This window comes from Festucalex cinctus, chromosome 9 (assembly GCF_051991245.1).
Source record: "Festucalex cinctus isolate MCC-2025b chromosome 9, RoL_Fcin_1.0, whole genome shotgun sequence".
In the NCBI taxonomy this organism is placed as follows: domain Eukaryota; kingdom Metazoa; phylum Chordata; class Actinopteri; order Syngnathiformes; family Syngnathidae; genus Festucalex; species Festucalex cinctus.
Genome location: NC_135419.1, coordinates 1,988,897 through 2,010,801, shown reverse-complemented (window position 1 = coordinate 2,010,801; position 21,905 = coordinate 1,988,897). Strand labels below are relative to the sequence as shown.

The 21,905-nt window shown below is 39.9% G+C and overlaps 1 protein-coding gene across 1 annotated transcript; it reads left to right on the top strand.

Moving 5' to 3' along the window:
- The first annotated feature begins 11,718 nt into the window (after positions 1–11,718).
- On the top strand, positions 11,719–14,263 carry fgf20b (fibroblast growth factor 20b). Its single transcript, XM_077532137.1, has 3 exons — positions 11,719–12,235; positions 12,440–12,543; positions 12,973–14,263. The coding sequence occupies exons 1-3, from the start codon at positions 11,941–11,943 to the stop codon at positions 13,216–13,218; spliced, it is 645 nt and encodes a 214-aa protein (XP_077388263.1). The 5' UTR covers positions 11,719–11,940; the 3' UTR covers positions 13,219–14,263.
- The last annotated feature ends 7,642 nt before the right edge of the window (positions 14,264–21,905 follow it).

Sequence of the window (21,905 nt, the reverse complement as noted above, 5' to 3'; positions counted from 1 at the left end):
GGGGCAGTGCTTTCCAATTATTAAAAAAAAAAAAAAAAAAAAGGGAGTAGCCTAAACAAAACCGAACTCAACTTTGCACTGACTTGTTGAGAAAGCGGTACTCCGTGTAAGCGGATGACAGCTAGAACAGCGAGAACAATTAGTCAGGAAACAAAAAACAAGATGTTCCTTTTTCTCCCCAAATGTGGCATCAAATAGCGTCACATCGTTTGCTTAAGGTGTTTACAAATGTTCAAAGTCACGCATCCCAGATGAATAAGCCTCCCAAAGAAAGAGAAGACAAGAGTAATCTTCTCACGCTGACTGATAACATCTTAAAAGGTGCCTTTTTACTTCATGCTTGGTGCCCCCCCCCCCCCCCCCCTCCCCTCACACAAACACAAGCTGTTACTGAACTGAGCTGACCTATCTCCACGCAAACCCAAACAAATTTAAGGCCGACGGCTTCTGATCGTGTTTGGCTAACAAGGTGTAATAATACATTCTCAAGTGATCTGTCACTGATTGAGAATGGCCGATTCGGGTTTTTGTGTCGCGTCCTTCAGCTCCTTTTGTTGCATGACACGGAGACGGGAAGAGCAAGTGTCACGAGCCGTCTCGGGAAGCTTGTCCCCTCTGCTTCTGAAAGCATTCCCAAGCTTTTGTTTGCTCAGGAAGATAGAGAATCGTGCGAGATTGTTCTGGGTGACTGCTTGGGGTGTTATGGGGAAATGGGGGGGGGAATAATCAGGTTTGGGATTCGCTGTCGGGGGACATCTAGGAAATAGAACACTTGAAAGTAAAAAAGGTAACCAATTAAGGGGTTTGACCTCGGGGAACATGCTTTTTTACTTGTCCATCCATCCATCCATTTTCTTGACCGCTTATTCCTCACAAGGGTCGCGGGGGCTGCTGGCGCCTATCTCAGCTGGCTCTGGGCAGTAGGCGGGGGACACCCTGGACTGGTTGCCAGCCAATCGCAGGGCACACAGAGACAAACAACCATCCACACTCACACGCACACCTAAGGACAATTCCGAGCGCCCAATTAACCTGCCATGCATGTCTTTGGAATGTGGGAGGAGACTGGAGTACCCGGAGAAGACCCACGCGGGCACGGGGAGAACATGCAAACTCCACCCAGGAAGGTCCGAGCCTGGACTCGAACCGGAGACCTTTTTTACTTGTATTTTTTTCAATTTATTTTGTTTATTACTGTCCTAGAATAAAGTGCAATTGCACCTCCACTACATCAGGGGGCAGTGGCGCTCTCATTATTGGCAGAGTGTGCGCAGGGAGCATTCCCTCGGTGGTGTGGGGGTTTTGTTTGCACTGAGCATGCGCGCTTTGCACACAGCAAAAAAAATCAGCACAAATTATTTTATATTTTTGTTTTGTAGGTTAAAGTTTTTTTTTTTTTTAATATTGTGCTCCCGAGTTAATGTTGGTGATCAGTTTGAATGTATTATTATTGAATGATTTTATGTAATTTTATATTTATGTATCATATTGTTTGACATGGTCAGTCAAAAAATGTTTAGAGTTTCATTAAGGATTTAATTTTATTTTTGAATTTCAGATGCACTTGAAATCTTTTCTGTTACAGTTAATAAAGCTATTTTTTTGTTGTAAGTTGGTCCACATTTCTTTCTTTCTTTTTTTATTCTCTTATACGTTGATAAGGATACAGTGTTATGCAGAGGTGTGCTTATAACAATTTTATAGACAAATGATACTATTTATAGTCGAGTGGGGGCGGGCGCGAGATGTTTTCTTCTTACTGGGGGGCATGACAGAAAATAATTGAGAAGCACTGCCATAGTGGAACAAACCTGCTATTTTAGTTGATATAAAAGTCAGAGGAACACGTGCACATGCCAAAGTTCGTCAAAGTGCTCCAACTTCTCACCCAGCTTTCTCACTTTGGCAGGTATGGCGCTATAATGACAAGATATCTTTTCCTTCAAAGCCTTGAAGGCTTAAATGGGTTGAAGGGGGGGGAAAAAAAAATACTTTTAAGATTCCAGCCGTGTCTCACCAATACCACACACCTTCACTCCTAGAGGGGGACCCCCCCCCCCCCTCTCTCTCTCTCTCTTCCCTCCCACCCGCTCAGTCTCTGAGCTCAAGTAGATGTTGTTAGACAATACAGAGAATTCCACAGAAACACTTCATACAGAGTGGCAGTCCCGGAGATGTAATCCAATGCCATTCTAAGGCTTCATAATGTCCGCAGTGATCAGGGGGTGGCCAGTGGGACAAGTCTTGACATAGCTGGGTTCAAACGGCTCCCTCATTCTCGAAAAGCAACGCTTTGTTCCCAGATCAATCCGCTCTTTTTTTTTTTTTCCCGCCTCTGACAAACAGCAGGATTAAAAGCCCCGAATCCAAAAAACTGGCACTTAGCTAAAGCAACAACTGGAGAGAGCAGAGTTGGGATGAGCTGACGCTTCACTGGCTCACCTCACCCACTGAGCGAAAGGCGCTTGCTCAGGTGGAAACCTTCCAACTCCATTCGTTCACGCCGGTCGCTTTGCTCACATCAACGCAACCTCGCTGGTTTGCAATTAAGGAGTCTGATGTTATTTAGCAACTAACAAGTTAATGAAACCCTTCACTGAAGTTAAAGTTTGAATCAATATATAACTACACACTTGAGGTGAGACCCACAACGCTGAAAAGCATTCACACATTTTTATTCTACGTTTTATAATTCCGCTGTTTTTGTCCTTGAACTACTTACACATTTGTTGACCGATTCAAACCATTCCAACTTAAACATGTTGCAAAAATTCATGCTTTGTGTGCTATTATTTATCTCATTACAAACATTCACAGTTTACCCACAATTCAACATTTTTCACCCCCCAAATCCCCATTCATTTCCATTGAAACATTCAACAATTCACTCACATTCAAAAGTCAACATGTTCTGCTCATTCACTTTGGGAGCAATTTGAATGAATGTTCAATCCCCCAATTTCCACATAGAAAAAAAAATCCACATTTTTCACCGACAAAAGCCCTCATTCATTTCAAGGGAATATATTTTCAGGTGAGGGTCTGGGTTAGGAGTTGCGTCATTCCTTCTCAAAATTCAGTATCGTTACTATTGAAAAGTCAAAATGTTCAGCTCATTCAATTCACCTTTCCATTCAATCTGCTATATTTCACCCACACAAAACCTTTTCCACATTCCATATAATTCTACATTTTTGACCTAAAATGCCCCATACATTTCAATTTCCATTTTTATTCAACAATTCAGTCCCATTCTCATTTCAAAATGTTTGTTAAAGCTATTAAACGCAGAAATTTGAATTTCTTTATTTTGTATTGATTTATCTAATTAAATAAACAGTTGTAAATATTTTGTATTCAAATAATGAGTTAAGTAGAATTAAATTAGCTATGAATGGTAAAATAGTCAAATGAAAATTAATTAACTTAAAAAAAATAAAATAAATAAAAATAAAAATAAATGTGAATTTCAAATTGCTACTGCCACCTGTGGCCGCAAAATGAAACTGCGTTTTTCCTTCTTCACGTACACAACACGCAAAAGACGTCACATCCGCAGACAGAGGGTGGGAAATTCAAACCGGATTCCAAACTGAAAACTATTCACCAGAGGCTTGCAGGAGTTCCCATCATGAACAGCTAAGCTAAGGCGTTAAGCTAATAATTAAAAATGTTTCAATCAAATTGGTCAAATAAAAAGGCTGTTGTAAAGATATGTTGGGGAAAATTGTTACAAACAGTTGAAATGGCTAAGTACATACATGGTACAGAAAGGAACAACGATACAGTACATACTGTTTTGGTGAGCATATTGTGTAAAGTCTCTCCTTAAAAAAAAGTTATGTTCCTTTGTGGTCCCTACATAAACCTTTCAGAAATGTATTTAATGTTGTGAATACAGAACCAGGAAACAAAAAGTGAAAACCACGTTTATGTGGACAGCAATGCACCCTGTGTAATGCTGCCCATGCATTCCAATGGCCAATAAAGGAGAAGATAAGAGGAGGGGAGGGGGGGGGGGGGGGGGGGGTCATAAAAACACATGGTGGACATAATGACGTTGATAACGCTGCCAATAACCCTGCATTGACACATTTTAGAGCCTGCATGGAAATATGGAATGATAGTTAATGCTGTGATGTGACGTGCTCTCCACCAGTGAATGATCTCTGCCAAATGCGTTAATAAGAATAACTTGCACGACAACATACAGTACTGCCTCATTAACTCATTTGCTCCCAATAACGTGTAAATACGTTTTTTTTAATGTTCTATGTGTCCCAAAGACGTATTTATACGTTTTTTTCTTTTTAATGCTCGAGCATACAGAAGGCTTCGATGCAGCCTCTCAACTGCAAAGAACGGTTCCAGAAATGGTAGTTGTTACACTAACGGCCAGCAGGTGGCAGCAGAGCAAAGGAGATCAACCAGGGCCATCTAGAAAAAAAAAAGCTCAATTACTTACAATTTTAAATAGATTTTTGAAAACTGATGGAACTGAGCTCTCTTCTAATGCTAATTGCTGCAAAACGGAAACAGATAGAAACATACTTTTTTTTCCTGATGAAAGAAGAGATTTTAATCTCTCTTTTGATAGGTTCCATGCTTTTATAGCAATAGAACACAATATTCTGTGGGCCTTGCAATATCAATCAAAATCCAGTAAAACAGCCGGGAGCGAATGGGATTGCGAAATGTGAAAATGGCGGCCAGTGAATGAGTTAAAAAAAATAAAAATAAATAAATAAATAAATAAAAAAAAGTGAAATGAAAGTTTACTTCAATAACACCAAAAATAATGCATACTATCATTCAACATCAATGAGAAATGGTTAATATTACATGGAACATCAGTGAAATCTGTTAAAAATACAATATAACCATCAAAGACTGTGACTACCATTTTACACGCAAGTGACAAGAGAATAAGGACAGCGGGTCAGAAACCTTAAAAATGCCAATCAATCACGGTAATCAAAACGTCTCGTCATTACCTTTATGACAAGCCTGTTGCATCGCTTGGTCACTGTGGATCTCAAGTTTGTTGCCACATAAATGAGCCATAAAAGTGGGGTTGCTGGTAAAGATGCCTATCTTTATGCAGGTGTTATGACTGAAGCGCATCAAGCCTGCACATATTGTCCGGTGACGCGTCCCATGTGCTTTTCAAACAACTTGGACCCAACTTGGGCAGTTTGACAACGTGACAAATGAAAATGTTTAGAAAAAGGGCAGGAATAAAGAGTCAAACTTATATTGTGATTGGATCAATATCCTCTCTGTCAGGCAAACGAGATGAGCTAAATTACAATTCATATACAGTATCGCCACACTGCAAATACATGTCTGCTTAATATGAGATAAAAAATACACTTGTTCTTAGTGTAAATTTACTCGAAACAAGTGAGTCAGATAATTTTACTTACGTTGATTTCTTGAAATAAGAAAAACGTGTAGCTCTATATTCATCTTAAAATGAGTTGAAAACATTTATTCTAAGCACCAAATCAAGGAAATTAAATCTTAAAATAAGATGTATGCACTTATTCAAAGTAACAAAACAAGCAATTAAATCTTAAAATAAGCAATAAACAATTTTAATTGCATTTGGGTTGACTCAGGCTGGGATCGAACCCACAACCTCCGTGTGTGAGCATCGACACTCGACCATTAGACCACGGAGTCGTTATCCTGCTCACTGGAAAGAAGGACAATGAGCTGAGTAAGTATGGCCAGGAATTTGCTTAAAATAAATTGCAACAGTGTTGTAGGGTTGGTTCAGCTTATTGTGCATAAAAATTAACCAATTTTAAGATTTACAAACTAAGTGAGAAAAGAGACAAATAATTTTAAAGCAAGATTAATAATCTTGGAAATTCTGCTCTTGTATAGTAAATAATTCTCATAACAAGATCAATAAGACTTTATGGCTAGGTGAGATAGCTTAAATTTGCAGTGCAACCCTTAAGTTTAGTTACGTCATATCAAAATCTGACTGATGTAAGATTGATAATATGAAACAGGACAACCTGTGAGGCCTTTCAAGTAGAAGCCAGTTGGATTCAAACGTGCAAAATCTTCTTTAAAGCGTCGGTACGTGCCATCTGGATGATAAATCTTTGCAGTTGGAAGGAAAAGTTTGAAGTATTTATCAGATAACCGGACTCGAGGTGTGATTAGGCAAATCGCTACCGAGCAACATGTTCGCTTTATCAGCAGTTGTAAGCAAAGATAGGAACGTCTTTGCAGTCATTTTTTACATCAGAGAGTTTGACTCGGAATACACCCGCAAAGCGGTTACCAGAAACATCCACAATCTTTTTTTTTTTTTTTTTTTTTTTTTTTCCCCCCCCACAATCCTAATCTAACTCTGGAAACCACCCGAGCACTAACAAAGTCAACAAGGACACGCCCCCATCACCAACCAGTCAGATGAAAATCAGCCCTTTGCAATGTTTGTATAAACATGTCAACAGGTTACAAAATACAGTAAGTGGCCATCATAAATCACCTTTGTGGAGGCAATGGAATCCATTTTCCAGAAAAAAAAAAAAAAAAAAAAGTGTTTGGAGGCAGCGCTGCGATGCTGTGATTCACATTTCTACATCACAAAACTCAACTCTTCACACAATTCGGACAATCCTGACAACCTTTTTTTCCCTCTATTCACTGGCCCTAATCCTCTACAAATTAGTTTTACACAAAATATTTACTTTTTATTGCATGAAAATGGCTAAATGAGTCAAGTATCTCATTAAAAAGAATTGGGCTTAGCCTCTTCGATTGACCGGGAGTCGGCTGCATTCCCTCCCACAACCGCGCACAATGAAATAATGAACAATTTCCTGTTCTACCAGCTCTCGTCTAGTAAAATACCAAAAGAAAAAAAATAAAATAAAACTTGACCGAAATGCAGTTAGACTGCGCTTTGAGCTACACTGCTGCATGAAAATGGGGCCCGGTGTGTCGAACCCATTTTTTTTCGTTGCTTGACAGATTGCAGTTTTTCTCAGAGAGCCATTATGAGCGTGAAACCATATAAATGCTTAATTGCCGTTATGTACAACAAACTGAAGGATAACTCATTTTAACACATTCACTGCCAGCCCAGCAAAAAAAGCATCATTTGACGTCTTTTGCCGTTAATGGCAGTGAATGAGTTAAAATCAAAAGTCAAGGATAGTAGTTGTTCAAATTACTGTAAAAGGGGTTTTTTGTTCCATTAACCACCGACGAATCTGTACGTTATATATGCAGCTTCTTGCGAGTTTATTTCTCATAAATTTGAGGTTTTTTTCTCGCACATTTGCCATAATGTCACAAATCTACAAGTTTTTTTTCTTGTAAATTTGTGAGGGTTTTTTTTCTCTGATTACACCCCGTCTAAAAAAACAAAAAACCAAATTATATGTGGCCCTAATACATATTTTCGCTTCCAACAGTGGTGAGCTGTTTCTATTACACTTTAGCGACTTGAAAAAACAGCTGAATGTGGATTTTGACTTTATTATTCTTTTATATTCTGTCACTTTATTTATTAATTTTACAATCTTGGCATGAGTGCCAATTCTTTGTTCCTCGGCAGCGTCTCACTTTTGGTTCATTTACTGGAGTTGAGTGAATGCCAAGTTGAGCTGACAAAGGCACACGCACGCCGTCTCCATTATGACCATAAGTCAGAGCCTGTTAACACGCATACACATTCATGAATTATTGAACAGTGTTTCTTTCTGAAATGGATGTAAGCTCTTTTTTTTTTTGTGACAAAAAGACTGATCGAATTTAAGTAACAGCGTGCATGTGGTTTTGGCCCTATTTTTCAGATAACCTCTCTTCAAATGTCCCGTCTCAGGTCAGATCAAGAGCGGCCGGCCCGGCGGGACCGGTGAGGACAGAGCGGATCTCTCAGTCAGGTCTGGCACTGTGCCAGTTCTAATGGGTACAGAGAATGTGTTTCCCCACCGCTTAACCATTAACCCCCCCCCCCTCACTAACTGACCCCACCAATCATCGAATGTCAGCTCTGTGTACCGGGCAGACGTTACCATCCTCCAACTGCAATTCGTTTTGGACTGCTTTATCCTCTATAGGCTTGCGGGGAAACTGCAGCCTTTTACCAGATGACTACACACTAAGTTGCCGACCGGTGAATCACAACTTTTAAAGACGGGCAACCATTCACACTTACGGAATCGATCCCACACCGGCCGCTCGAAAGTCAGCATTGTGCCCACAACAGCAAGCGTGACCTACTTTCAAAGATAATACAGCAATTAGCAACAATTCTACGGTCACAACCCATTGAGATTCATTTAATAATGTGTTTGTTGTTGTGATGCGTGGCAAAGAATTCCACTGAATAATTTGGGAGGTAAAAAAACGGAGATTAGAGGGTGTCAGATTTGTGTTTATATGGTAATTACTTTTGCAAGACACCCAGGTAATTCATTTCACAAATTCTTTGGTGGATTTGATGTTTGGATGCAAATTTTTGCTTTTTCCTATATCCAGTGAAGGTATCACTGATTTACGTTTTTCTGATGCGGGTCTTTGAATGCAACACATGCAGCGTCGGACAGTTGAGGCACACAAACAACAACAAAGATAGTGCTCATGTTTTTGTTGTTTTTTAATTTGTGAAATAAAGCCAAATGTTCAAATGACGCCACAGTCGCCCTTTTTGTGTCGCGGAACTGCGACAGTAGGATTCAGTGCAGTTCTACAGCACTGCAATAAAAATCGTCATAATAAACCTCAACAAAAATATAAACGCAACACTTGTTTTTGCTCCCATTTTTTTTTATAAGATAAACTCAAAGATCTAAAACTTGTTCCACATACACAATATCACCAGTTCTCTCAAATAGTGTTCACAAACTAGTCTAAATCTGTGATAGTGAGCACTTCTCCTTTGCATCTGGGGACTGGCGTAAATGTGAAAATTGCGCAATCTCTTACAGTGCCATATATATATATATATATATATATATATATATATATATATATATATATATATATATATATATATATATATATATATATATATATATATATATATATTAGGGGTGTGAATTGCCTAGTACCTGACGATTCGATTCGTATCACGATTCACAGGTCACGATTCGATTCGATACCGATTAATCCCGATACGAATTTATAAGTCGATTGTTGCGATTTTTTTTCATTCAAATTTAGAAAATACTAATCAGTAAGCTTGTAGAGTGTAAGATTTATATGAAAATGTATTATTTATTTATCTGAAATTTCAGTCTTATAGAGGTTGTAATCTGTTTCATGTTTGAACAGCATTAAAATAAAAATATTAAGGCTTAATGTTCCGTTCATATAACATTCTTCCATACTCAAGGTGTGAATCCTAAAAAAAAAAAAATAATCGATTCTGCCGATTATTGAATCGATTCGAGAATCGCGCGATGTAGTATCGCGATATATCGCCGAATCGATTTTTTTTAAACACCCCTAATGTATATATATATCCATATGTATATCAGCAATTTGCTGAGATGTTGAGCAAGACTGATTTTTACAGGTAATTCCATGGTGTTTGTGTGAATTGTTTTGAGAAAAAAAAGTTTTGAAAATGTCAAGGAAGATTCAAGACAAAGCAACTGGGGAAAAAAACTGTCATAAGTTGCCCGCACATAATAACAGCACACTTAAGACACTCGAAACGTTGGGTTGCTGTTTTTAGAGAAAAGACCCGTCGAAATCGACCCATCGATCATCCCGCATTACATATTGTTGGGCCAATGGGAAATTTGGGCGACATTACTTGCTGTCCTTCATCATCTCACTGGCAACTTATACCGGATACATAAGCGGCGAGCAATTTTTATTTGTGGTGACATCAGTGCATTGACACATCACCAAGAGGAGAAACTCGCTCTGGGGAATTATTTACATGTGATGTGAACCTTTCGACAGCTATTAGGTCACGTGGTCACTGTGCTGTTTCAGCACCGGAGGGCAATGGACAGCGCCTGATAGTGACAACACTAAAAGAGAGACTACTGTACTTTTACATGCACTCGATGATGTCATCATGGAGTCAAAGTGGTTGGCACGTGATTGTACCTTAAACCGAGTTTAGAGCAGAGTTCCGGCGTGATGATGACGTATTAAAACAGAACCTGGAGTACCTTTGCAGTTTGGTTTCTAATCGTTTAGATTCACACTTTGCTGTTCAATGTGTTTTATTTGATGTGTTTGATAGAGTCTGCCTGAGACGTAAACAAATAAGCACCAGCTTCGGGCACTGCAATCACTAGGGGGCACCCAAAAACAATTAACAATCAACAGAGCCTCGAGTAGTGTTATTTTTGGAGTTGTAGTTTTTAAATAAATATTTTTTTTTAAAAATGACGCTTTTCCCTAATTGCACACTTGACTGGTTTATTTTTATCGCTATATTAGTGTGGGTTTTAGAGCATTTCGATTTTGACTAGACCACTCAAAAACATTGTTTTTAATAAATTTATTTTAATTTTTTAAAGACATTCAGATGTTGACTTGCCGGTATATTTTGGATCTCTGTCCTGCAGCACAACTCAAGTGCACTTTTTTTTTTTTTTTTTTTTTTTTTTAACTGCTTTGTCACATTTACAACAGATGAAATGAGACGCAAACCTTCCAACAAGTTCAACTTTTGTCTTTTCATAATCTGTAGAATATTCTCCCAAAAGTCTTGGAATTATTCTTTTTTTTTTTTTTTTTTTTTAATTGAGTAAGATGGCTCCTCCAATTGGAAATCTGCTGTGGATGCTATTTTTACCCAGTGTCAATAATTTTTTCACAAAGGGTAAGGTAGTTTTTTATCCCCAAAAAAAGGAAAACTAAAAATAAATAAATAAAATAAAAATAAACCAATCACGACCAAGAACTAATTTTGGACTCCTGTCCTATGTTCTACTACTTCGACCTTATCACTTGAATGTGGCTTAAATCAACCGCAATCTGTTCTTGTACAGTTTTATTTTGTCATTTTTGTTTTGAATTATACATAAATCCCTCATGGGGAAAATTCAACAATAGATGATCATTAACTCATTAGCTCCCAAAGATGTAATATGTTCTACTGTAAATGTTTTAAGTGTCCCAAAGACGTATTTTTTTTGTTAAATGCAAGTGCATAGAGAAGGCTGTGATGTAGTAACTACAAAAACGACCAGAAGGTGGCAGCAGAGTAAAGAGATCAACCAGGGCCACATTAGAACAAGCTGATTTCCTCACAGTTCTAAGCAGATTTGTGAATAATGATTAAACTTAGCTATATTCTAATGCTAATTGCTGCAAAACGGAAACAGGTAGAAATATACTTTTTTTTTCCTGATGAAGGAAGAGACTCATCTTTCTTTTGGTAGGTTCCATGTTTTTAGAGCAATAGAACACAATATTCTGTGGGCTTTGCAAAATCAGTCAAAATCCAGGAAAACACTTGAAAAATGGCTGGGAGTGAATGAGTTAATCAATATTATTAGCAGACATAGAGGCCCCATATTCAAACCTTTTTTTTTTTTTTTTTTTTTTTTTTTTTTAGGTCGTCACGGAGGCGTGGGCCACCCCATGTGTCAGAGGAGGGGGCGTGTCAGCCCAGCCAGGGCTTGTCTCAAGTGTGACAGCCCCGCCCATTCCTACGTCTCTGCGCTTTTTGCACCTGCTTTTACCTTGCCTGCCAATTTGAGCGCAAACCTCCCAGAAGCTTCTACTTTACCTGCCCGCACTGCAGCTTGTACGCAGAGAGAGAGAGAGAGAGACAGACAGACAGACAGACAGACAGACAGGAAGAAGCGTGTCTTTGCAGAGCCTGGACAGTGGTGGAAAACCGCTCGCACAAGCGTGTGTCTTGTCATGGACAATATGGAATAAGTGATCGTGGCGTTCACGTTCCACGCCAAAGTGTGCTCCGCTGTGAACTTCGCGATGGCGGCCGCTTCTTCTGCTTCCCTCGGGGAACTTGGCGGCGCCCTGCACGGCATCGACGGCATCGCGCACGTCGGTTCCCATTTCCTCTTGACCCCAATCGCCGACAGCGCGCCGACCCTGCTCGGGGAGCAACTCTTACCGGGGGACAGACTGTCTCGCAGCTCGGCCGCGGATTTAACGCACCTGAAAGGGATCCTGAGGAGGAGGCAGTTGTACTGCAGGACTGGTTTCCATCTGGAGATACTTCCGGATGGCACCGTGCAAGGGACCAGAAAGGACCACAGTCTTTCCGGTAATTGAGAATAAAAGAGACGAGCGCAATGATAAATCTGAAATTGACCCCCAAACTCTAAATAAATAAATAAATAATCCATCTGACATACTTGCAAATGGTCTTATTTGGTTGTTGTCAAGTAGTTTGAAACATGACTTATTCATTTTTATATTGGCTGTCATATGTTTGGTTTTTTTTATTGTTTTTTTATTACGTTTCCAGGTATTTTGGAATTCATAAGCCTCGCTGTTGGCCTAATAAGCATCCGAGGAGTGGACAGTGGACTCTATCTGGGGATGAATGACAAAGGAGAGCTATATGGCTCTGTAAGTATACCTTTGGAAAGCATATAAAATCATTAATCATCATAAGTTTACATAACCCTGTGGTAGGTACATTTATAACATACCCCTAGATTATATGAACTTATATATGTATACAAAAATGCTATGAATTGTCACCAAAATTCTCGTTCTCATTTCTACTCATGCCCACTTCAACCTGTGAAAATATCAAAACAGTTGCTACAAGTATTTTGGATTTTTATGGGCATTAAGCTCTTTCCCCACGATACAATTGTGTTCATAACTTTATATATAAAAATATGTAAACTTATGAGAACGACTGTGTATGAGCAGAAGCTGCTAATTTTTTTTTTTTTTGAAACCATTTTGACCATCTAGCAAACCGATGCATTCTGAGGTTTTGTGATTTGAATGAGAAAAAAAACAAAAACATTTTGCCTTTGTTGTCAGGAGAAGCTGACAGCCGAATGCGTCTTCAGGGAGCAGTTTGAGGAGAACTGGTACAACACATACTCGTCCAACCTCTACAAACACGGAGACAAAGGGACACGTTACTTTGTGGCTTTAAACAAAGACGGGACGCCGAGGGACGGGACCAAATCCAGGCGGCATCAGAAATTCACACACTTCTTGCCCAGGCCTGTTGACCCGGATCGCGTGCCAGAGCTATACGGGGACATCCTGGGCCACAGCTGAGACCTGCCGAGGTCTTGCTCCGGAGCGGGAATAGCCGCTGCCTTTACGCGCAGGTGGCGAGCGATAAGGGGACGGATGGATGGACGGACGGACGCAGGCCGGAGGACAACGGGCCGACCGACCGGCCGGCCGGCCGGCGAGGATAAAGGCACCGGGGCCCCTTGTAGGAATGCACGGGCATCTCTCAGCAGCCGCAGACAGGCGAGACTGTCTGACTCTTGTCAGTCTGCACGCTCGGCATGAGAGGGTCATTTCGTCCGCGCGGATGGAAGAGCCTCAAAGTACCTGCGAGGAATAAGAGTCCAAGCGGAAACGGCCGTCTCCTCTGATGGGAGACGTCCAACGGGAACGTCTGTGGGAACGTGTTTATTTGGGTGCTTTGGTCTGTTCGGGAGGACTTTGAAGGACTTTTTTTTTTAATAAGAAGAGCTCAAGTATAGCGATTTTATTTATTCCTTTTAGAGACATATATTTATGTTATATATTTATTTATTTGAGATTATATTTTTACATTTAGATACATGCAATATAGGAAAAACGCTAGGAACTGTATGAATTATGTAAAGACTAGTGTTGTTCCGATACCGATACTGGTATCGGCAGAGGTGCCGATACTGCGTAAAAACAGTGGTATCGGTATCGGTGACATTCACTGATATGTGACATGTTCACTGCATGCCGATCTAAGATATCCTATTGGCCCTTGAATGCTCTGAACTAGGGGTGTGAATTGCCTAGTACCTGACGATTCGATTCGTATCACGATTCACAGGTCACGATTCGATTCGATACCGATTAATCCCGATACGAATGGTCACGATTCGATACCGATTAATCCCGATACGAATTTATAAGTCGATTGTTGCGATTTTTTTCCATTCAAATTTAGAAAATACTATCAGTAAGCTTGTAGAGTGTAAGATTTATATGAAAATGTATTATTTATTTATCTTAAATTTCAGTCTTATAGAGGTTGTAATCTGTTTCATGTTTGAACAGCATTAAAATAAAAATATTAAGGCTTAATGTGCCGTTCATATAACATTCTTCCATGCTCAAGGTGTGAATCCTTAAAAAAAAAAAAAAAAAAAAAAAAAAAAAAATCGATTCTGCCGATTATTGAATCGATTTGAGAATCGCGCGATGTAGTATCGCGATATATCGCCGAATCGATTTTTTTTAACACCCCTACTCTGAACCAATGGCAGGACAGCTTTTTCATGTTTCAAAAAAAAATAATTAAAGTATCGGTATGGTATCGGTATCGGCCGATACTGCAAAGCTGGGAATCGGTATCGGGAGCCAAAAAACGGTATCGGAACAACACTAGTAAAGACTGAAACACTGTACTATTAATATGTGTTATATCCAGAGAAAAGCTCCACAATATTGTCGTGCCACCAAGAATATGATCTATATTTGTGACTTTTGTAATGGAGCCTCCGATATTCTCAATGGCACAAGTCACCCATCTGGATCAAACAATAAATACAAATGTGATCATAATGCTGTGAGAATCACAGCTAACTTAGGTTCCTTCATAAAAGTCACTTTTGAAAAGGAGCACGCTTGACTGGTTGCCTTCATCATCCACAGTTTCAACATATAAACCCAATTTACGAGATCACTGTTGTCTTTTCTTCATGGGCTGCATCGTGCTCATACACACATAAAAAAAAAAACCCTCAAAGTCCACAATGCGCTGAATGGGCCAATCACAATGATGACCTCGAGATCGGCCCCGACGAGTTAATGGCTGAATAAAAGCGGAGGTTAAGAGTGATAAAGATTACGTGACCTTTGCCGCCAGATTATTTTGCAATGAAAGTATAAAAGTTTTTTTTGTTTTTTGTTTTTTTAATAGAAAAGGAATGTATCTCTTGGTCATTATAAGAATTATAAAGAAAATATGCAACAACAGACCACTTGAAGTCTCATGAGATCTTCTAACAAAAAAACAAACAAAAAAAACTTACTTGGAAAAATAAATTACTGAAGTTGTTTTCAAGTTTTGAGTATATTTTACCAGTTTATTATTCTTATTAAAAAAAGAAAAGAAAAAAAAAAGATGAAGTTACTCCAGCACTGAGGAACGAACTCATAAACTTCAGCTTGGGAGATAGCCACTCTATCACCTGAGCCATGCCACTCTTGCCGTTTGCCACGATGCTGCTTTGCTGCTGTTTCCAAAATGAGACCAAAAACTGGTCTCGGAGCGCCTGACTCCATAAATATACTAACACACAGCAGGAGTGGCATGGCTCAGGTGGTAGAGTTGAAGGTTGTGGGTTTGTTCCTCAACCCTTGAGTAGCTTTTTTTTTTTTTTTGTTAAATAAAGTGGAAACGTACAAAAAAAAACTCCTTGTAAATGTACTTAGAGTGGCTGAGTGAAAAAAACTTTACTATCCATCCATCCATTTTCTGCTCCTCACAAGGGTCACGGGGGGTGCTGGAGCCTATCCCAGCTGGCTCTGGGCAGTAGGCGGGGGACACCCTGGACTGGTTGCCAGCCAATCGCAAAAAAAACTTTACCAGTTTTTGTCAAATAACTATTACTCCTTTTTTCCCCCCCCAGTTCCTCTGTACAGATATTATTGCACACTTTTGATTAAATCTGTTATTTCTGACACTGTGGGAGAATTATTCATTGGACAATATAACTGCATCATGTGATATTTTGACTCATGTAAAAAAAAAAAAAAATGTTAGTGTGTTTTTTTTTGTATTAAGAAAAAGATGAACTTATGAGTGATATATTTTTAGGGCAGCACATTCTCATATCTGTGCGCCATTTTCTCCTCAGTCGAGAGCAGATTCGTACTAAAGCTCGAAAGATCAGAGCCGCGATTTGCATGCGTGAGCCGGCGAGCTCGAAGCGACTGCCGGCTCTCGCTCTCCGTCTCTCTCTAGATTTCTCCTGCGTGATACTCGGGGGACTTTCCCCACTTGCACACCTTGAACATCGGCACGCCTCTGTCATCGATTAATGTCAGCAACATGCAAGTGGAATTATCGCCTGCGTGCGTGTGGACGAGCCGCTGTGTAAACACACACACGCCTGTCGTGATCCACGACTCTGATGTGCTCATGTCACTGCTCATCTTTCTTTCACTTCACACAATAGAAGTGATGGAAGGGGTGTGTTCGTCATTCCTTTCCAGGTTCATCTCTCCGACAGATCCAAACAACACGATATCGTGCAAAAAGGTTTTATGCCGCTTTGTGGTTGTAATAAGTTACAGACAGAACAGAAAAGCATGTTTATTTGTTTTCCCGTGAACAGCAAGACCTGCAAATTGGATTTATTAGTACGTTCATGTTAACTAGGGATTGGCGAGTACCGATACCAGGTATCGGTATCGGGCCGATACCAGCCTTTTTTCAAGTACTCGAGTACTCGTGACGCAGACGAGTGCAAGCGAGCGATGGCAGAGGGGGAAGACGTTAAGTGAGTCCTCCTTGCCTGTAAGTGGCGCTATAGCTTGCAGCAGTTTTTCACCAAAACTTCACCGGTTTGGAAATACTTCAAAATTGTCAGTCTTAAACTAAAAGAGCATTTTTGTGTTTTATTTTGAGCGTTAAGACTGTTGAAGAGTGACTGTGCTGGGGGGTTTTTTGTGTCAAAATTAAAGGAAATATATTTGGTTAAAAATATCTTTTAGTGATTTTTTTTATTTGTTCAAATGTACTACTGGTATCGGCAGTTGGTATCAGTGAGTACTGAGGGTCTGAGTATCGGTCTGAAAAAAAGTGGTATCGAACATCCCTAATGTTAACTATTCAAGTCCTAATACAATAAATGTAATGTTAACAGTGTTGCGCAATATCTCCTCCTCACTACATATCACATCTGCGTTACACGTTATTCCCGATTCCTATTTTTCCCAAAGTATGTTTTTGGACTCTTGTGGACTCTTCCAGGTGGTGCGTAACAACTTGCCGAAAACACTTAAAGGCTCTCTGTCAATACTCTGGACGCTCCCCGACTTTCATCACCTCCTCAGCGGTGGCCTTGAAAGGCTCTCGGAAACCCGATCGAGTGCGTGCGCGCGTGTGTGCAACGAGTCCACAAGCAGGTGTGGAAACCGGTGATGGTCCACCCCGACAGGTGTTCCCTCAAGACTCTGATCTCAGAGCTGCTGTTGAGGTTGAGACTTTAGCGGGAGGAGTGGAGGGAATAATATAGCCTGCTTTGTTGTCTGGCCTCGATGATCCCAGAGCGACATTTCTATGTTGAGATGGCGCTGTAGCCTCTTCTGATTGTATGTTTTATGCCAATTGAATCCTGTGACTTTTAATTTATTTCTGAGTAAATTAGTATGTACACAAATGTGATTGTTGATCTGGATTACTTCAGCAGTTTAAGTGCAGCATCATCCACTTGACATCAACAGGCATCTTTTTTCGCGACACCCATCCATCATTCATGTATTGCCGCGTTGTGCTGTGTTTTAGTTCTCCCCTCTTTGGTGTTGTAACTGGCAGGACTTTGTGGTCGGGCATCTGCAAGGAGCAAATTAGAACAGCATACCTGATGTACTCAACGTTTCAAACTGACGGTTCAAGTGTCATGTTTTTATTAAAAACACGTTTCCTTTAGGTGATTAAATCACTTTAATCACACATAATATATTGTCGCTGCAGTAAATAAAAAAAATGTGTTGAATCAAGGTGATTATTTTCAACAATCTTTATGCGATTAAAATACTTGGATCTGACAAGCAATAAGCAAGTGAGGAGGACGAGAGAAAATCATGTCAGCTGAACACAAAACGGTTGTGTGGAACCAATGTACACATTAAAGTTAAGTACATTCAAAGGGTTTATTTTTTCAGTGATGTTCAGCTTTTGTACATTTTACATTTGTGCTCATAAGTTTACCAAGCACAAATGCAAATGTTCTTTATTATTTTTATTGCTGCCTTTTTAAGAACACTATTGATATTTTTTGGATTTGTATCATCAGTACTCAAATACTGAAAACTTACATGTGTTTATAAGTATGAGGTCATTAATAACAACTAATCCAAACTGAATACGTATTTCCATGTTTCTGAGAAAAGTCTGGCTGTAATAGTGTATTCGGTGATTTAATCTAACAAAAAACAAACAGATTAGAGAAAATGCAGTGCAATGCTGTGACCGATTAATGACAATATACCCTGACAGCATTTGCGCGGCCATGTTGTAAGCTCTCACATCTGCTGAACAAACCGGTGAGTGAATCCCTGCGGAGAAGTCACGACACCCCTTCCACTGGCCCATGTGTGTGTCCACATTACACGGTCACAAATTAGGGCTTGACATTTGGGCGCCATAATTGCCCACCGAAAAGCATGAGGCATCAATTAGGCTCTCAGCACTCTGACAGGTTATCCCTATAGGACATAAGCACCCGGCCGGACTGCCCTGCCAGGACGTACTCAATACACATTCGGCATTTTTTTTATTATATCATTACTCCCTGCATTTATACTATTATTGGTTATAAAAAATAAAAAAAAAAGCATGTTGCATTATTAAGTGGGTGTTATCTTATGTGCACCGAAGCCATGCATTGCAGGGGGAGTGTCAGCATGCCTCACAGTGCCATTGCGCTAATAACAGTGTAGCGCTCCCCCTTTGATTTCCAGACTCTGGTGCCGCCTGACAGTTTGTTCTCCCACAGGGCGTAGAGATCTTTGGGGTCAGGCAAAAGGTCAATTGGTTCATTTCCATAGCTTCCACATGAAACATTCCTCTCTGCTTTGGAAGCAATTCAATCAGCAGTGAAAACACTGGTTAGCAGGAATTACCCGCCGCAGCATTCTCCAAAAAGATGGATGGATTCCTCGGAGAAATATCGTCTGCATCGGACGCGATTGGGGGAGATGATTCGGATGACTTTCAGACATATTTTCAGCATCAGAGATGCCATATGCATGTTCATCAAAATATCTATCTATACAAATATAAATATCTATCTATCTATCTATCTATCTATCTATCTATCTATCTATCTATCTATCTATCTATCTATCTATCTATCTATCTATCTATCTATCTATCTATCTATCTATCTATCTATCTATCTACCTATCTATCTATCTATCTATCTTGCTAGCTATCTATCTTGCTAGCTAGCTTTCTATCTATCTTTCTATCTATCTATCTATCTATCTATCTATCTATCTATCTATCTATCTATCTATCTATCTATCTATCTATCTATCTATCTATCTATCTATCTATCTATCTATCTATCTTGCTATCTATCTATCTATCTATCTATCTATCTATCTATCTATCTATCTATCTATCTATCTTTCTTGCTAGCTATCTATCTTGCTAGCTAGCTTTCTATCTATCTTTCTATCTATCTATCTATCTATCCATCCATCCATCCATCCATCCATCCATCCATCTATCTATCTATCTATCTATCTATCTATCTATCTATCTATCTATCTATCTATCTATCTATCTATCTATCTATCTATCTATCTATCTTGCTATCTATCTATCTATCTATCTATCGGAAAAAAAAATGAGAAGCACTGTTCCCAATATATAGAAGATGTTGGATGGCTACTTATTTGTTTTTTAATATCCATTGTCTTTGAAGACACAATCTAATTATTGTCAGGTATTGAAGGTACAGTACTCCCCATGTGATACTGTTTGTCAGGAGCAAAATAATCATGTTGTAGGAATTCCCACGCAAGCCTTTTGGCAGATCGTGTTTGGCTCACGTTAAATGGCTTTTTGTGCATGATGCAATGCAGATGCAAAGTCCATTAAAGAGTATACGGTTTCGTGCACATCTACCAGCTGTCCGTCTGGTTTTGCTGCGGCGCTGCGGATCAAGAAGGATAAACGCAAATTTGAAGGGAGTTATTGGCGAAACCGTAAATTCAAAAGATAAAACATGCACGTGGTGTTCTCGACAACACTGCCAAACTAAACAGGGTGCTTGGCGGGAGAGACACTGCTACCAGTAAGGAGACAAGAAGCACACCCACTTTATCATCTTTTTTTTTTCTTTTTTTTCTGTAAATTATCTTTGCAAACACATTTGCCAGTACAATCTCCATCCTCATCCAGCCCCGCAGCAGAGATGAGCTCATCATGTGACGTCACAACTTAACTCATTTGCTCCCAATAACGTGTAAATACGTTTTGTTTAATGTTCTAAGTGTCCCAAAGACGTATTTATACGTTGTTGTTGTTTTATGCTAGAGCATACAGAAGGCTTTGATGCAGCCTCTCAACTGCAAAGAACGGTTGCAGAAATGGTAGTTATTACACAAACGGCCAGCAGGTGGCAGCAGAGCAAAGGAGATCAACCAGGGCCATCTCGAAAAAAAAGCTCAATTACTTGCAATTTTAAATAGATTTGTGAAAACTGATGAAACTTAGCTCTCTTCTAATGCTAATTGCTGCAAAACGGAAACAGATAGAAACATACTTTTTTTTTCCTGATGAAAGAAGAGACTTTAATCTTTCTTTTGATAGGTTCCATGCTTTTATAGCAATAGAACACAATATTCTGTGGGCCTTGCAAAATCAGTCCAAATCCAGTAAAACAGCCGGGAGCGAACGGGATTGCGAAATGTGAAAATGGCGGCGAGTGAATGAGTTAACAAGAATTTTTTTTTTTTTTTTTTTTTTTTTGTAGAGCGAGCGCCATCAAGACGTTCGTGTATTTTTGGGCATCTTGACGTGCCGCTGGTTCAACAGGAGCAGACTGTATTCTGGACTGACTGGACGACTGAACAGTAGAAGTGGAAATGTGCTTTGTTGCCCTTCATTCAGGTGGAAAATTGCGAAGCCATTTGTCATTGTGTGCCAAGTCGCAGAGGTCGCTCGGCGGATTCCTTCATGACAAGCTCTTATGTTTTTCCACAGCCTCACCCTTTCACACCTGCACCTCCAGGTAAAATAACAAACCAGGGGGGGGGGGGGACGAGAGAAAAGAGGGCTTAGAGGCAGCGCGTTAAAGACAGGGCAGGGAAAAAGGATACGTGAGAAGAATTTACCGTGAAATCCTGCACGTCTATCGGCCATTGCACTTGAGCCCAGTTATACACGCACATGCGGCGCGTCCGATTTGGCCGTCATCCCAAAATGTGAATACCACCAATCACTCCTGACGAACAGTGCTGTTGTTTTTTTTCCCCCCCACTTGGTCAAAACAGCAGCTGTTGATTTGAGGCAATAAATGACGCGGCGCAATAAAAACTCTTCCAATGTCTGATTTACTGCCCGGTCAGAGCAGAGGCTGCTTTTTGATTGAGTGCAGCAGAAATGTCAGCTGGTAGAAGGCTTGCAAAAACATATACCACCAATGACCTTTCGTCCCAGGTGAGCGTCTTAGAACGTCCGAGGTCAAATGCAAATTGTTCAGATTGTTACTTTCGACGATCCCGTAGGAAAATGATTGAACTCGATCAATCCATTCTTTTAAGGTTTCTGATTTAATCCCCATCTTCCTGTTTTAGTGGCTGTCGATGGATTTTTTTTTGCACATCAGTCATTATAGCGCTTATCGGTCATGTCATTCAGGAAGCGCACAACACCTGGTAAATAAATATTATTTACTGTTTTGTTTTCAGATTGGACAGCTTACAGTTCGGAGGTCGTGGGTTCAAACACTTCCTGTGTGACGTTTGCATGTCCTTCCTGTGCTCGTGTGAGTTTTTGCAGG

What these genes read in the sequence shown, in the direction of transcription:
- fgf20b (XM_077532137.1), top strand. Translation starts at nt 11,941, where the DNA reads ATGGCGGCCGCTTCTTCTGCTTCCCTCGGGGAACTTGGCGGCGCCCTG. An exon ending in AAAGGACCACAGTCTTTCCG is followed by an intron (nt 12,236 to 12,439) that starts GTAATTGAGAAT and finishes TTACGTTTCCAG; the next exon opens with GTATTTTGGAATTCATAAGC. An exon ending in AAGGAGAGCTATATGGCTCT is followed by an intron (nt 12,544 to 12,972) that starts GTAAGTATACCT and finishes CTTTGTTGTCAG; the next exon opens with GAGAAGCTGACAGCCGAATG.